This window comes from Elephas maximus, chromosome 27 (assembly GCF_024166365.1).
Source record: "Elephas maximus indicus isolate mEleMax1 chromosome 27, mEleMax1 primary haplotype, whole genome shotgun sequence".
Lineage (NCBI taxonomy): Eukaryota > Metazoa > Chordata > Mammalia > Proboscidea > Elephantidae > Elephas > Elephas maximus.
In genome coordinates, this window is record NC_064845.1 from 11,297,574 (window position 1) to 11,313,914 (window position 16,341).

A 16,341-nucleotide genomic window follows, 5' to 3' on the forward strand; every position below is an offset into this window, starting at 1 on the left:
GAGTGAGAAGAGCCATGCTGATTTTCAAACGCTAAAGAGAAATTCTGATGTAAGACTTAAACACATTACAATCGCTAGTGACTTTCCTAAAAATAACAGTGAGTGTGTGGCCAACTTCAGCAACATTAACCACTTTCTAGGAGCTGAATTTTCCATAGTGAGAAATTCTAATTTCCTCCCTTCAGAGATCCCTGCATTCAGGGATCCCCACTGTATGGAGTGAAATGCAGTGAACAGGAAATAGAGATTTGGATAATGAAAGACTTGCTTCACTCCTCTTCTGAGCTGTGTCCAAGTCATTTTATTTTTAAAGCACAAAAGAGGACTTGCAGGTAGTAACTGAAAATGTTCCAAAAGTGTAGAGGTGGTTATGCCTCATGACACTTAACAGACATTAGAAGATTTCTTATTTACAATATTAGCGAGGAATACAAATATTAACATAATAATGGGTTCTCTTCTTTAAATAGTTTTTCTTAAAGCCTGTCCATTCATAAAACCAAAAACATATTGCCATGAAGTCGACTCCAACTCATCGTGACTGTATAGTACAGAGTAAAAATGCCCAATAGGGTTTCCAAGAATGTAATCTTAAGGGAAGCAGACTGCCACATCTTCTTCCCACGGACCGGGTGGTGGGTTCTGCCAACCTTTCAGTTAGCAGCTGAGTGCTTAACTACTGTGCCACCAGAGCCTCTGAAAAAAGTTTTCAGTGTATGCTCTTTAAATATGACAGTTCAGAGCATTTTCTTATGAAAGTACCCAGTACCAACAAAAAGTAGAGATAGGGATATCAACTCTAAAATGTACAGCACGTAAGACAATATTGATCTTACAAATAACACAAACAATAAGACTAAATTATAAAAAGACTATGTAAATAATATCATTTGTTTTTTAAAATAAAATGACTGCTCCTATATATGAAAAATCATTCTAGCCCTAGCAAAAGAATCTCTTATTTGGAGTCACAGTTAATACAAGAAAGTATAGGACAACTAAATAGTATGGATAAGGCTTTGAAATTGGTTATAACACGATCGAGCCGACATTTATAACCATTTACTGATTCTGCAGAGTTCAACAGTAAAACAGTTGCGTCAAATATGACAGTGTGCCAGTTCCTGCAGGGTAGGAGGACCATACTAATTATATTATAATTTATTATATTATAATAAAGACTACAGTAATTATTTCTACTATAAATTGTTGGGCGAAGAAACCCTTAAAGTTGTTGGGATGAAATAAATGGTTTGCCTCTAAGCTACTCACCTTTTGTGAAATATCTGAATAATGGCTAATCATTTCTCAAAACTACTTTGGAATATGGTAATAAAGCTGAAATCTGTAATCCACTGTGGATGAAGGAAACCAAAGTCTCATAGAAGAAACTAGTCTACAAGCCACGGCCTCATCTATACTGAGACCAGAAGAACTAGACGGTGCCTGGCTACCACTACCATTCTGGGCAGGGCCACAATACAGCACCCTGACAGAATGAGAGAAAAACATGAAACCCAACACAAATTCTTAAAAAGTCCAGACTCACTGGACCAGTAGAGGCTAGAGGACTCCCTGAGACTACTGCCCTAAGATACTCTTTAAACCTAAAAGTGAAACTATCCCCTGAGGTCATCATTTAGCAAAATAACAGAATGGCACATAAAATAAAGGATATTACTTTTGAGTATGGTGCTGCATTAAAAAAACTATATGAGACCAAGGAGCCCCAGTGGCGTAGTGGTTAACAGCTTGGTTGCTAACCAAAAGGTCAGCAGCTCAAATCCACCAGCCATTCTTTGGAAACCCTACCTGTCAGTTCTACCCTGTCCTATAGGGCCACTATGAGTCAGAACTGACTCGACAGCACCTAACAACAACAACAACATATGAGACCAAACTGTCAACAATTACTCTAAAGCAAAGATGAGAAGACAAAGGGGGCAAGGGTACTAGAGTACTGGAAATGGAACAACCAGAATGCAATTATAAAGAATGTTGACACATTGTCAAAAATGTAATTAATATCACTGAACAATTTGTGTAGAAGGTGTAAAATGGGAAGCTAATTTGCTGTGTAAACTAACTGAAAACACAGTAAGATACTGTTTTTTTAAAAAATTCACTCTGGACACAAGGATTAAATTGTCTATTTTGAAGACAGCAAAGAGCGAGTCTGGCAACGGATGAACTCCTGGAAGTTTGTTCATGACCTTCCCCTTTGGCTCTTCAGGACAAAATGAAAATACTTAGGTATGGTGCCTTCAGGAATCAGGCGGAATTACTCTGCATACAAAAATCGTCAGGCTTTCAGGAAGACAACGTTCTGTGGCTGCAACACCAGAGACAACCATTCGATAGAAGCTCTGGACATGCAAGAATGGCAAAGGACCCAGACACGAACACTCTGGGCCACACCGTGATGGCAGAAGACACAATTCTATGACATAGTGGGAGAGGGGGTCTACTGCTGGGGTGACATGGAGGTGCATCACTTCTCAAAGTAAATGACTGTACCATTTCAAAGTATTGATGTTTTAAATAAAACCTAATTTTTTTTTTTAAATATTTCAAAGTTTATTGAGGTTAAACAAGAGAGCTGTATGGTCCACAGAAGGCTTAAGATTGAATTGGTAACAATAGAGTGAGTTCAATGTTTACTGCCAATAAACACAGACATATTTTCAGCGAAGAAATAAAATCAGGTTTGTAGTAATAAATGTCTTTTCTCCCGGTCTTGGGGTAAACCAGAGTAATGTGCTTATCATTCTTTTACCATTCTTTTCAGACCCACTTATTTGCTTTAAAACCTAAACCTAGGTAACTAAACCAAACCAAACCCATTGTTGCTGAGTCGATTCCGACTCACAGTGACTCCAAAGGACAGAGTAGAACTGCCCCGCAGGGTTTCCAAGGCTGCAAATCTTTACAGAAGACTGCCACATCTTTCTCCCACAGAGCGGCTGGTGGGTTTGAACCACTGACCTTTTGGTTAGCAGCTGAGCTCTTTAACCACTGAGCCACCAGGAAATCTCAGAGCTTAGGTTAATATTTAAACTTTTTCTCAAATAAATGTATGTATGTTTAAATATATATATATATTTTAAAATTCAGCCAGCACCAAAAGCCAGATACACCTGTAGTACAATCCATCTTATAACTTAAGGTGATGAAGTAAGAAGGGACCTTTTACGTTATAAAATTATTATGCTCACTGAGCAGAAAAAAATTTAAAACCTGTTTGTTTACTGGTATTATTATTTTTATGTAATGGTCATTTTCTAGAGTTAAAAATGTGTCATAAATGCTATCATTCTTAAGAAGGATGTACTTAAAATACTATCATTAAACCATAATATTTGATTCAAGAGAACCCTCTGAAAATGGTCTGAAATGTTATATTTTTTTCACTTGTCTATTTTTTAAAAAGTTGAGTATTATCTTTCATCCCTTCCATGAATTAAAAAAAAAAAAGTTTTGAAAAATATTTTGTTCTGGAATAGTACAGTATAGCCAAGTGAAATCTCACCCTAGGAATATGTTGTGAAGCCATGACTTCTAATTTTGAAATAATGCTTCTGAAATACACAAAAGGACCTATGAAGACAGTAAGAATAAAGATGACAGAAGTGTTACTAAAAACTCTTGCATTTAAAGACTGCATTATCAGTCATGTAAAATAACCTCAGAGGACAAATACTATCAATCCCTACAAAAATGATTTTTCAGTGGACAAAGATACACTGTCTCCCTATAAAGAAAAAGAGTTTTTTTAATGTGCAAACATTCTGGAAAACATGCATCTGAATAAATCCTTATTTTTGAAAAGATAAAAGATTAAAACACTCATTTACCTTGTTTTGATAGGTAACACTTTTCCAGTCTTTGCTCATGAGAATATCCATAGAGTAGGTAAGCTTCTTGTAGTGCACTTTTATACCACTTCTTTTTATTCTTACATGTTCCTGGCTATAGGAAAACACAGAAAAAATAAAATTCATTTTTAAATATATAATTTTGTTTTTAAATCCACTTCATTTAGCTCTTGAGTTAAAACTAAATCTAATTTGGCATCTGATTAGTATTACATTATTTTTCAGATATAGTATGTTAAAAGCCAAAACAGTCCAATTCTTAATTCACTAAGACAATATTACAGTAAGATTCAGCTCACACTTAAAAAGTTATAAAAAGTTAAGATTTCTTCGTAATAAACAAAGTAGTCATTATTAATTCATTTTATTAAAATAACATTGATTCTCATTTATGTGACATATTAATAATACTGAAGTGGTAGAAAAACAAGCTTTTTATTTTAAGAAAATTAGTTTCATTCACATCTAGTTTTGGTCTTATGGCAGATATTGACATACGCATGCAAGTCACTTAAACTTCTATACCCTAGTTTCTTCATCTGTAAAATGTGGATAATAACAGTGTATACATTATAATGTTTCATGAGTATTAAATGAAATAATAAATTAGTAAACACTCAATAAGAAATATTAATCTACCTGGATACATCATTTTTTCAAAATATTTACTTAGTTTAAAAATATATATATATAAAAGAGAAACAAAACCAAAGAATCTATGGGTTAAAAGTTAGTATGGGTTATAGTAACACCTATAATACCAAAATCATCTATGGGTTAAAATACTGAGTCCAATAATTTTTCTAATGTTTTAGAACTTGCCAGAAAAGGTTTTATAGTGTTTTTAAATATTACAACTTATAAAATGCAGTCTACCTTTTTATTTTATTTTTAAAACCTTTAACATCAAAAAGCATACAGGTGTTACAACTTACAGTAGGGAAGAAAATATTTGTAAGCATATATCTAATATGGGTTTAATATTCAGAATATTTGAAGAACTCTTACTACTCTACTACAAAAAAGACAAACAACCCAATTTAAAAATGGGCAAAAGACTTGAATAGACATTTCCCCAAAGAAGATAAACAAATGGCCAACAAGCACATGAAAAGACCCTCAAAGTCACTCTTCATTAGGAAATGTAAATCGAACCACAAGATACTACTTCATCTTATTATTATCATGGTTATTACCAGAAAAACAGAAAATACCAAGTGTTGTCGAGAACGTGAAGAATTTAGAATTCTAACTTGAAGAATTTAGAATTCTAACTTGAAGAATTTAGAATTCTTGAGCATTGTTGGTGGCAATGTAAAATGGTGCGGATGCTGTGAAAAATAGTTTGGCAGCTCCTCGAAAACTTACACACAGAATTACCGTGTGACCCAGCAATTCCACTCCTGGCTATATACGCAAGAGACTTGGAAGCAGGGAGTCAGACAGACACTTGTACGTCAATGTTCATGGTAGCATTATTCACAATACCTAAATTCCGTTCAACAGGTGAATGGATAAACAAACTGTGCTATACCCACAGAATGGAATATTATCCAGCCACACGCTACAACATGGAGGAACCTTGAAAACATTACGCTAGTCAGTCACGAAAGGACAAATTTTGTATAATCCCACTTGTAGACAATATCTAGAATAAATAAAGGAAAAAAAAACAAAAGTTTATCAATAGCCAAAGTTTATTGGTGGGGATTGTGAGTTGTTGCTTGAAGGGTACCAAGTTTCCTTTTGGGGTGAAGAAAAACTTCAGAAATAGACAGGGCTGATGGTTGCACAACATAGTGAATGTAATTAATGTCACAAACTACCCACTTAAAAATGGTTAAAATAGCAATATTTTTATATATTTTTTACCCCAATAGAAAAGGATACAGATGTTTACCTTATTAATCCATATTTACCACCTGTTTACAAAGACCGTACCTTTATCTTAGCCGTATAAGATAATCCACCCTCTACACAGAAATGTAAATCTATGTAACGCCTATCTTCAGTCCACTCAGAGTGAAACCATACATTCCAAGCTCTTCACAAATGCTCCCTTATTTCGTCTCCGAGTTAACATCAACCGTCTGCTCTCATTTCACTCAATACTTTCACTTCCTCATTTAACACGTTCTTTCTCTACAATAGTTATTGGTGTAAAATGAGAGGTCTGTGAAGACAGAGGCAGAATATGACATTTCATCTTTATATCCTCCTCAGTGCCCATTTGCTAACTCAGCTTCCTGACCTAAGCACTCAGTTAAATGGTGTTTGGTCCTGGACACTGACTCGTTTGATATAACAGCTGTGAAACAATGTCCAACGAAAATCTACTTTTGTATACAGAATCTATAAATCTCATTCACTGAGTAAGTTATTCCAGAGGAAAAAAGGGGCAAGGGTAGGCAGATAAAATATAATAAACATTGGAAAATTTAAACAAAGTATTTCAAGAATATCTAAGCTGGCCCTTGCAGAGTTAAGACATTTCTGCAACTCGAATGCTACGATGTTAAGAAATTATAGCTAGTGGGGAAATCCTTTAAAAGCTGTTATCACTAAATAGTTGAAGTTAAGAAAATTTCTTGTAAAAAACCAACTTGACATAGCTGAAATACACTTCGGTGAGTTTGGGGAACTGAAAAGGTTTGTTTAAAACCTTGTCTGGGAGTCTCTAAGAACTTATCAGTAGGTTGTGCCACCTAGTGGTGATACAATTAAACACCCAAGGAACTCACTAAAAAGCTGGCTCTATTTTTTATTTTATAAAAAGTTTTCAATTCCAGAATAAAGCTCAGCTACACATTGTATTTTTAAACTATTTTATTAACTGAAGAAATGACAGATTCACATTCTAGCTGTAGAATGTGGCCCCCTTCCCATGATCGGTACCCAGCCTTCCAAACCCTTATTACTAGTTTCTTCTACAGTTTTCAGGGATACTGTATTTATCTACAAACATTTCCATCATTTATATATCTGTTTTTACTGACTACTAGGAATAGTTAAGGAACTCTGGTGGCACAGCGGTTAAGAGCTTGGCTGCTAACCTAAAGGTTGGTAGTTTGGATTCTCCAGCTGCTCCATGGGAGAAAGACCTGGCAATCTGCTCCCATTAAGACTGCAACTTAGGAAACCCTATGGGGCAGTTCTGTTCTGTCCTATAGGGTCACTATAAACAACATGAATAGTTACATATACTTTGAAATTTTCAAGTTGTCTTGTAGATTGCTTCATTCATTTATTGATTGATTCAACATTATTTTAGACCCTTGGGATCTGTCATTGAAGAAAATAGACAAAGACATTTACCTTCATGTAGCTTACCTTCTAGACCGTAAGAACATTCTACAATATGCATTGCAAATAAATAAAGGCTATAGTATAAAAGGAGCCGTGGTGGCTCACTGGTTAAGAGCTTGGCTGCTAATCAAAAGATGGCCAGTTAGAATCCACCAGCCGCTTCTTGGAAACCCTGTGGGGTAGTTTTACCCTGTCCTACAGGGTCTCTATGAGTCGGAATCAACTTAATGGCAATGCGGGGGCGGGGGGGTGGGGATAGTATAAGAGGTGATAAGTTTTACGGAATAAGGAAAAGGTAAGGCGAAGTAAAGGTGATCATGACTGTTGGGAGGTGGGGAGTAACCCTCACCAAAAAGGTGACATTTGTGCAAAGACAGGAAGGAGGCTGGGGAGTTAGCCATGGTGTAGATATCCAAGAGAAGAACATTCCAGGCAGATGAACATGCTCTCAGGTGGGAGAATACAGGTATATTCAAGAAGCATCAAATAAGCCAGGATGGCTGAAGCTAAAGGAAGAAGAAGGACAGTAATAGGGAATGGGGTCAGAAATGAGGAGTTCCTTGTGGGCCCTTGTAAGGGCTTTGCCTTTTAATCTGAGTGAAATGGAGCCATCACAGAGTTCTGAGCAGAAAAGTAGCATGATTTGATTTAACGTTTTAAAACAATCACAATAGTTGCTTTGATGAGAAGGGACTGTACAGGGGGAAGTACAGAAGAAGGATGACCAGAGAAGAGGCTAGTTCAATGTTGTTGTTGTTGTGAGATGCTGTCAAGCTGGTTCCGATTCATAGCAATGCCCTGTACAACAGAACAAAACACTGCCTGGTCCTGTGCCATCCTCACAATCACTGCTGTGTTTGAACCCATTGTTGCAGCCACCTTGTCAACCCATCTCATTGAGGGTATTCCTCTTTTTTGCTGACCCTCTACATTACCAAGCATAATGTTCTTCTCCAGGGACTGGTCTCTCCTAACAATATAGTCAAAGTACATGAGACAAAGTCTTGCCATCCTTGCTTCTAAGAAGCATTCTGGCTGGACTTCTCCCAAGACAGATTTCTTCATTTTTTCTGGCAGCCTATGGTATATTCCTCATCCTTCACCAACACCCAAATTCAAATGTATCAATTCTTCTTCAGTATTTCAATAATCCAGGTGAAAAATAATGGTGGTTTGGACCAGAGTATGGGCAGCTACTGCAGTGAAACCCAAAACCCCTTCCCATCAGGTCGATTCTGACTAATAGCAACCCTACAGGACAGAGTAGAACTGCCCCACAGGGTTCTCAAGGGGCAGCTGGTGGATTTGAACTGCAGACCTTTTAGCAGCCCCACTCTTTAAACCCTATGCCACTGTAGTGAGAAGTAAGCGGTATATAGCGTGAAGGTAGAGCTAAAAGAATTTCCTGACCAACTAAGAATTGGTTATGAAGAAAGGGAGGATGACTCCAAGGCTTTTGGACTGAGCAAATGAAAGAGTGGAGTTTGCCATCTACGTAGATGGGGAAGGCTGCCACAGAAGTAAGACCTGGAGGAAAGCTCATCAGACATGTTAAGTATGAGGCACCTACTATGACATTCAGATGGAGATATCTGGTAGCGGTTGGGAATGGGAGAGACAACTGAGCTGCAGATAAAATTTAGGAATCACCCATACACACATGGTGTTTAAAGGTGAGAAACTGGATGACAGAGCCATGGCAATGAGGGCATAGATGTGTGTATCCCGGTCCTATTTTAAGTGGTATATATATTCCATCATTTATTTAACAAATGCCCTGTGGATAGACACTGGACTTGTTTCCAATATTTTGCCCATGTGAAAGTATACTGGATATATGGATAAACCCTTAGGCATGAATTGCCAGGCTTAATGCACACATGTTTTAAATTGTGCAAGCTATTGCCAAATTGTTCTTGAATGAGCTGGTTATAATTTACATTGCCACCAACAATGTACTTTCCCACACCCTAAAGAACACTTCTGCTACCAAACTTTTAGATCTTTGTCAAACTTCTTCATTTCTTAAATTAAGTATGAGTATTTTAAAAAACCATTTATTTGTGTTTCCTTTTTTATGAGATGCCTATTCAAAAGTCCTGTGTTAATATTTCTATTGGTCTTTTCTTATTGATTTGTAAGAGATTTTTATATAGTAAAGAAATTAGCCCTCTCCTATATGTATTAAAAATATCTTCCCCCTTTTATAGTTTATCTTTTAGTACTTTCGAATTTTCTTTTTTGTTCTTTTCCATCTTTACTCCTTTTGGAATAAATTTTGGTGTCAGGTGCAAGGTATAGCTCCAAACTTCATTTTTTTCCCCAAGTAATTAATCATTTGTATCTATACCATTTATTAAAGCAATACAGCTTTTCTTTACTTATTTTGAATACTACCTTCACCATTAACTACATTTCCAAGTAGTTTTGGGTCTTTTTGCAGAACTCCATTGCCTTACTAATCTGTCAGTTCACTGTTCGTAACAAACTGCCTTAACTACTGGATCTTTATTAGAGCTGTTATATCTTATAGGTCCAACTTCCCCTACTGTGTTTAATTTTCCTAGGCATCTTAGAAATAGCTTTTTTTTTTCTGTTGTTTTTTTTTTTTAATTGACATTGCATTAAAATTACAGATTAATTTAGGGAGAACTGATATCTTTCCATATCAAATCTCTGATTCCGACTCACAGCGACCCTATAGGACAGAGTAGAACTGCCCCATAGGGTTTCCAAGGAGTGCCTGGTGGGTTTGAACTGCCAACCTTTTGATTAGCAGCTGGAGCTCTTAACCACTGCACCACCAGGGCTCCAAACCAAGAAAAGGATATATCTTTCTATTAACTCAGGCTTTATATTCTATTCCTTAATAGCATTTTAAAGTCTTACATACGTAGACCTTGCACACTGCTTCTTAAGCTTACCGCCGTGTATTATGCACGATGTTGTTGTTAGCGAACATTGAATAGGCCCCTACCTCACGGGGACCCCGTGCTCAACAGAGTTAAACGTTGCCTGGTCCTGCAGATCCCATGGTCTGTCGCAGATTGGACCATTATGACCCACAGGGTTTTCACTGGCTGACTTTCAGAGGTAGATCACTAAGCCTTTCTTCCTGGTCCACCTTAGTCTGGAGCTCGGCTGAAACCTGTTCAGCAACATAGCAACAAGCAAGCCTCCACTGACGACACGGGTAGTGGCTGTGCCTGAGGTGCACTGGCTGGGAATCGAACCTGGGTCTTCTGTGTGGAAGGCGGAATTCCACCACTGAACCACTGACGCTCCTGCGTTTTATGTATTTTTTTGCTACTATAAACAGGAACTTCCATCCTTCCATATTTTTAAACTGTTTACTTCTGTAAAATAATTTTATAACCTGCCACATAACTGCATTTTCTTATTGCTTATAATGGTTTTTCCATTTGAATTCCATGGGTTTTCTAGGTATAGAATCATCTACTAATAATGATAATTTTGCTTCTTTTTTTTCCTGTATTTGTACTTTTGCTTCTTTCTTTGACTAATTTGATCCTTACAGGACAATATTAAATAGTAGTAGCAATCCTATATACACTTAAGAATTTAAATTTCCTACCTCAACAAGCAATTTCTTCTCTAATTAAAACTTTAAGTAGAGTGAATTCGTGTATTTGTCAAGACGTGTTGAAGAGATTCACATTTATTTAATTGGATTCTTCTACAGATGCTACCAAAAAGATGTGTTTGTTTGTAATTATCTTCATCAACTAAGCTCTTTCAGACATTATCATAAACTCTCAACTGGAGTCTGCCCAGGAAGGGCTTCTGGACTGACAAGAAAGAAGCAAGGACTCAGCATTTCGCCGAACATAATAGATTGATTCCATATCCTAATTACTAGGGTAAAGTTTGCGAAGGATAAATGAACATCATGCTTGAATGAATTACGTTAATAATATTGTAACTAAGTATAATTTTAAGATACTATAGTATTTAATGATATACATGTTCAACTCCAAGGTTTACAATTTTGGAAACAAAGTTAGCAAATGAAGCAGTACTGTTCTGAACAAAGTCTAAACTAAGGCAAAAACTACCGTTTGTTTTTTTGCTCTATTTTTTCACAAAAATCATTTTTGGAAGACATGAAAACATTTAAATTTGCCTTTCTAGCCTAAAATTAAACAGGCAATTAGGTTCAGATTTAACAAAGGATTGTTCAAAGGCAAATACTATTATAAATAGGAACCAAGTTCAAGCAGAGAGTAACTGCCATTCAAACCCACCCTTCCACCTGGAAGCTAGATCTTAACCCTTGGCAGGTCCTGTGACTTTTCTAGTAACTCTCAGACAATAAAAGGCCCTTCAGCTATTTTTAGTCCTCCAAATTAAAAAACTAAAATCTCTACTCCCATATAAGAGTCAAAATTCTAAACTTTATTTCAAGTTAAAGCTCCTGTGCTCCACAAGCCAGGGGCTTGCTTCAGTCTTCAAGTGGTTCCTCGCTTCCTCCTTGGCTTCTCCGTCTCTTCCCACACCTTCTGGGTTCTCAGGTTTGAGAGCATTAGGTGTGGGGAACACGAGAGAAACTGCAGGAACTCTTTTTTTACTTGACTAACATGATGGCAATCCTTGGCTGGTGCTTTCTGAACGTGAAGCGTTTTTTTATCGTAGGGCACTTTGTGGATGTTTTAGGGAACCCCTTACCGAACAAGGGACAACTGACTGCAGCTCCCTTAGCTGAGGCAATGTCTCTCTTTCAGCCAGTTGCTTTCAAATTCTGCCTCTAATACCATTTTTCTGCATCTTTCCGCTGAGGTTCCGTGGGGTCAGGAAGCCTTCTTGGATGAAGATTCTTTAAAAAGGACCTCTTTCCCATGTGGCCTGTGTCCTTGCCCCTGTACGCTGAGGGGACGCTAGCTACTCCCAGTGCAGCCATCTCTCTTCACTCTGCCACCAGACCAGATGACCAGACTCTCATCCTGCAGATTTCTGAGGGGGCAGTTAGACACCAGGACACCATGTTGCTGAAGCTCCAGGAAAAACACACCAAGTTCTCAAGAAGCCCCTTGTACAAAACACGAGGAATATGACCATCTTCCCCTTTCCCAAGATGGGGGATGGGGGGTGTAGGAAAAATGCCACACCACACAAATGTTTTCCAAAGAAATTTCTGTGGGTTCAGCCTCAAACCTTTTATACTCTTCTGTAAAGTGGGCTAAGGAATGTTCGCCAGTTTTGCACCTCCTTTGCAAGACACGCAGACATAAACTTGTACCTCACTTTACAACATAAAGATAACTCTTTTGTCCTCAGGTTTTGGAGCTCTACAGATTACATCTTTGACTATAACTTGGCTATATCTAATAATTACAGAACCTTTCAGATCAGCTTATCTCCCACCCCAAAACAAACCAAAATAAGACAAGTTTTACAGGGGGCTCCCCAAGAAGGAAATTATCAAGACAGTTCTTTAGCAAACTTTTAAGGAACTAAACAACAACAACAACAAAAAACAAAATAAGACAAGTTTTACAGGGGGCTCCCCAAGAAGGAAATTATCAAGACAGTTCTTTAGCAAACTTTTAAGGAACTAAACAACAACAACAACAAAAAACTAAAAAGGAACTAGAGGCTTTTAAAATTAGTGATTTCAGATGAGACTACAGGAAGGGCTAGGCACCCTGATCTTCAAATTCCAGTAAATCCTATGATTCCAAGAGAGAATATCAGGTCCTTTATTATGTCTGTATAACTTTGGCAACTTGAGTTTCCTCAGGCAGTTTTATTAAATTTAGAATGGCAGAAAAGAGAAGTAATCACCATAAAAAGAGAAGGTAGCTATTTTGCCTCAAACTTTACATGAACTTAGGAGTATAAAATTCATCCTTGGTAGAACAGGAAGGACGGAGATGTTCAGGGTGAGGATGGGGTTGAAGCTGAACAGACAGCTGGGAAAGACAGTGCCCTGTGTCTGAGAAAATTCCCAACTCTGTCCAAAATGGAGAAGTTGGTAAACCGCTGTCCATTATGACGTTGTTTCAATCAGGTGTTACTGGCCACATATCATTTCTCCATTTCCCAGGGTTTGAAGAGATAGGGGAACGCTCCTTCTCAGTAACTTCTGACTCACTGAGTAAGGTTTGTGCTACCACTGCATACTAATATGGAATAGCTAACTCAGGGAAAAGAGCAGGTATGTATGTGTTCATCCACCTAGTAAGCCAGGGAAGAGAAATCTGTGACCTGCCAGAAACACTTCTCTGCTGTTGCTTTGTATTGTAAGAGAGCTTCTCCACGTAAAAACTGACCAAGGTATAGTAGCCTCGGGCTGTAGCAAGATAAATCTTACTCCTCACACTCGAGTGTGTAAGCAATGTCACATGACATTCAAGCCAAACCCAATGCTGTCGAGTTGATTTCGACTCATAGTGACCCTCTAGGACAGAGCAGAACTGCCCCATAGAGTTTCCAAGGAGCACCTGGTGGATTTGAACTGCCAAGCTCTTGGTTAGCAACTGTAGCACTTAACCACTATGTCACCAGCTCTCCCACATGACATTATTTTTACTAAATCGAATTAAATGTGACAATCCTCATCCAACTAGGATGATAAGAAATTTTATCTCAATCATTTTGGGGCCACTCTTTCTTTTCCCTAGGGTCACATAAATTGGAAAAGTGAGGACAGACAGGTATTCTCCAGCCCATCATGCTTAGATGGATAACATCTTTGTTCAAGTCCCTCGATGTCAGGCAGCCCAATAGCTTCTTTGCTACACCTGGACAAAACAATCTCTTCAGAGACTGGGAGCCTCAGTGGTATGGGGTCAACCACCCTGGGTACATCACACTGCCATTCTTCTCTGAGGTATGCCACTCGCCCAGCACTGACAAGACTTAGGGAATCTCCTCTCTGCGGTCAACCACCCTGGGTACATCGCACTGCCATTCTTCTCTGAGGTATGCCACTTGCCCAGCACTGACAAGACTTAGGGAATCTCCTCTCTGCGGTCAACCACCCTGGGTACATCGCACTGCCATTCTTCTCTGAGGTATGCCACTCGCCCAGCACTGACAAGACTTAGGGAATCTCCTCTCTGCTTTGCTGCTCCTGTCTGTCCCTCTCACAGTTGTAGCCCCTCCATTCCCATCTAACCCTCCCAGCCCTCAAAGAACTCAGGTCAGGAAAACAGGCGAGCTCTGCTTTTGACCCCCACGACAAAAACCTCTCCTAAGGCATGGGAACACAAGGGGCTTGACTACTTTCTGGAAAAAAGGAGGGAAAAATACAAACAGAACAAGAATTATTATCAACCAACCATGGTGTCTTGTTAGTTGCGGGAAAAAATCTCCTAGCTAGAAGGGTGGTAGAGTAGCCTTTCCTCCCCACCCCTTGGCACCCCACTCCTTCGCTCCACCCATCGTTCTCCCCTAATTTTTTCTCATAGCACTCATCAACAACTAACACACTGTATATTGTTCTTAGCTATTAATATCTTATCTCACCATTATGTCTCATGAAGGCATTGGATTTTGTCTGTTTTGTTCACTCCTAAGCCTAGAAGGCTCTCAAGTAATAGGACCTTATTAAATATTTTCTGAGTATTGTAAATAGACAGGTTTATTCCCCCCCACCCCACCCCGGTGGCACAGGTAAAACCAAGCCACGAAATTGGAAATCAAAACAAAAGGCTGCTATGTTTTAATCCTAAACTATGTGATTATCCCACAAAGGTAAAAGAAAAACATAAATATGATGACAATCTGGCATTATGGTGATATTAATTCTAAGATATATAACCAAAAACCCATTGTTGTCGAGTTGATACCAACTCATAGTGACCCTACAGGACAGAGTGGAACTGCCCCCTAGGGTTTCAAACTGCCGACCTTTTGGCTGCTTAGCATTTTGAAACCCTGTTTTTCTGTTGTTGTTGCATAACTCAGGTCTGTAAAGTATTTCATGGGTCCCTGATTTATTCTGTGACATTAGCAGCATTGTTTCTTGAAACAAAAATATGTGTCTGACTTGGGGCACTTTAACCGCTATCAATTCAGTCAAATGCTTCTTAATGTGACCTATTTAGGGGACAGCTGAGGCTCACTATGATCTTTAGCTACAATGACAGCATCTATAATCCAAAATTACAATTCAGATTTTGATTATATCAATATTACAGTTAAATGCAAATATACTTACAATATAAGTATTCTATTTATCTTTGAAATATAGGACATTTACCTTTCAGACACAACGTTCAGCATATATTAAAAATCAGGAACACTGGAATCATAAGTACTTAAAAAATGTTTATTGAGATTCACAAATTCACTGAAATGACTTCAAATATTGACCATTACTTGAAATTATTTCTTACATAACATGCCTTTAGAAACAGGGGGATAGAGGTCATCGATTTCACTGTCCGAAGAAACACAAAATGACTTTGCTCTGGAATGCATCTCCACTAACGGTCTGAGGATCAACACTAACCCCCATTATAAAGCACTCTGGGCGATGATTTACGTCAATTGCTGCTGTTCATATATTCAAACTTGCAGTGCAGCTCAGTGACTCCAACCACATACTGCACTGACGCATCATTCTATTTACTATCGTGCCAAAGCTATCGCTCTTCTCCTCTGTTGGGCAGATTGCTTTCAACTTAAAGAAATTCGGTAGAAAGTTAATCATGAAGATATCTCGTCTTCCTTAAATTGGATTTCAGCAACAGCAACCAGTAACCTGGACAGCAAGAGCATTTCTGTTCCTTTGATGCAAACTAGAAGATACTCACATCACATTCATGGCATCTCTGAAGTTATAGCTTTGGTCTCTTGGCTTCCTAACAACTGCCTTCCCTGTCACCTGCCATCTTTAACATAAATTCCTATAATCTTTATAAAATCAAATCTGGATTATTTGGACAGCATATTTAAATGGTTGAATACTTGAAACTCATATGCATGTGAAAGCTGGATGATGAATAAAAAAGACTAAAGAAGGATTGATGCCTTTGAATTGTGGTTTGGTGAAGAATATTGAATATACCATGGACTGCCAAAAGAATGAATAAATCTGTCTCAGGAGAAGAACAACAAGAGACAAGGATGGCAAGGCTTCGTCTCACATACTTTGGACATGTTCTCAGGAAGGACCAGTCCCTGGAAAAGGACA

General features: G+C 38.1%; 1 protein-coding gene across 1 annotated transcript in view; it reads right to left on the minus strand.

The window, feature by feature from the left end:
* The window catches only part of ZCWPW2 (zinc finger CW-type and PWWP domain containing 2), a 151,074-nt gene that overhangs the window by 51,846 nt on the left and 82,887 nt on the right, over nucleotides 1-16,341 (minus strand). Inside the window, exon 4 of the mRNA XM_049870964.1 lies at nucleotides 3,855-3,969. Coding sequence (XP_049726921.1) covers nucleotides 3,855-3,969 — 115 coding nt within the window. The remainder of the gene's footprint in view (nucleotides 1-3,854; nucleotides 3,970-16,341) is intronic.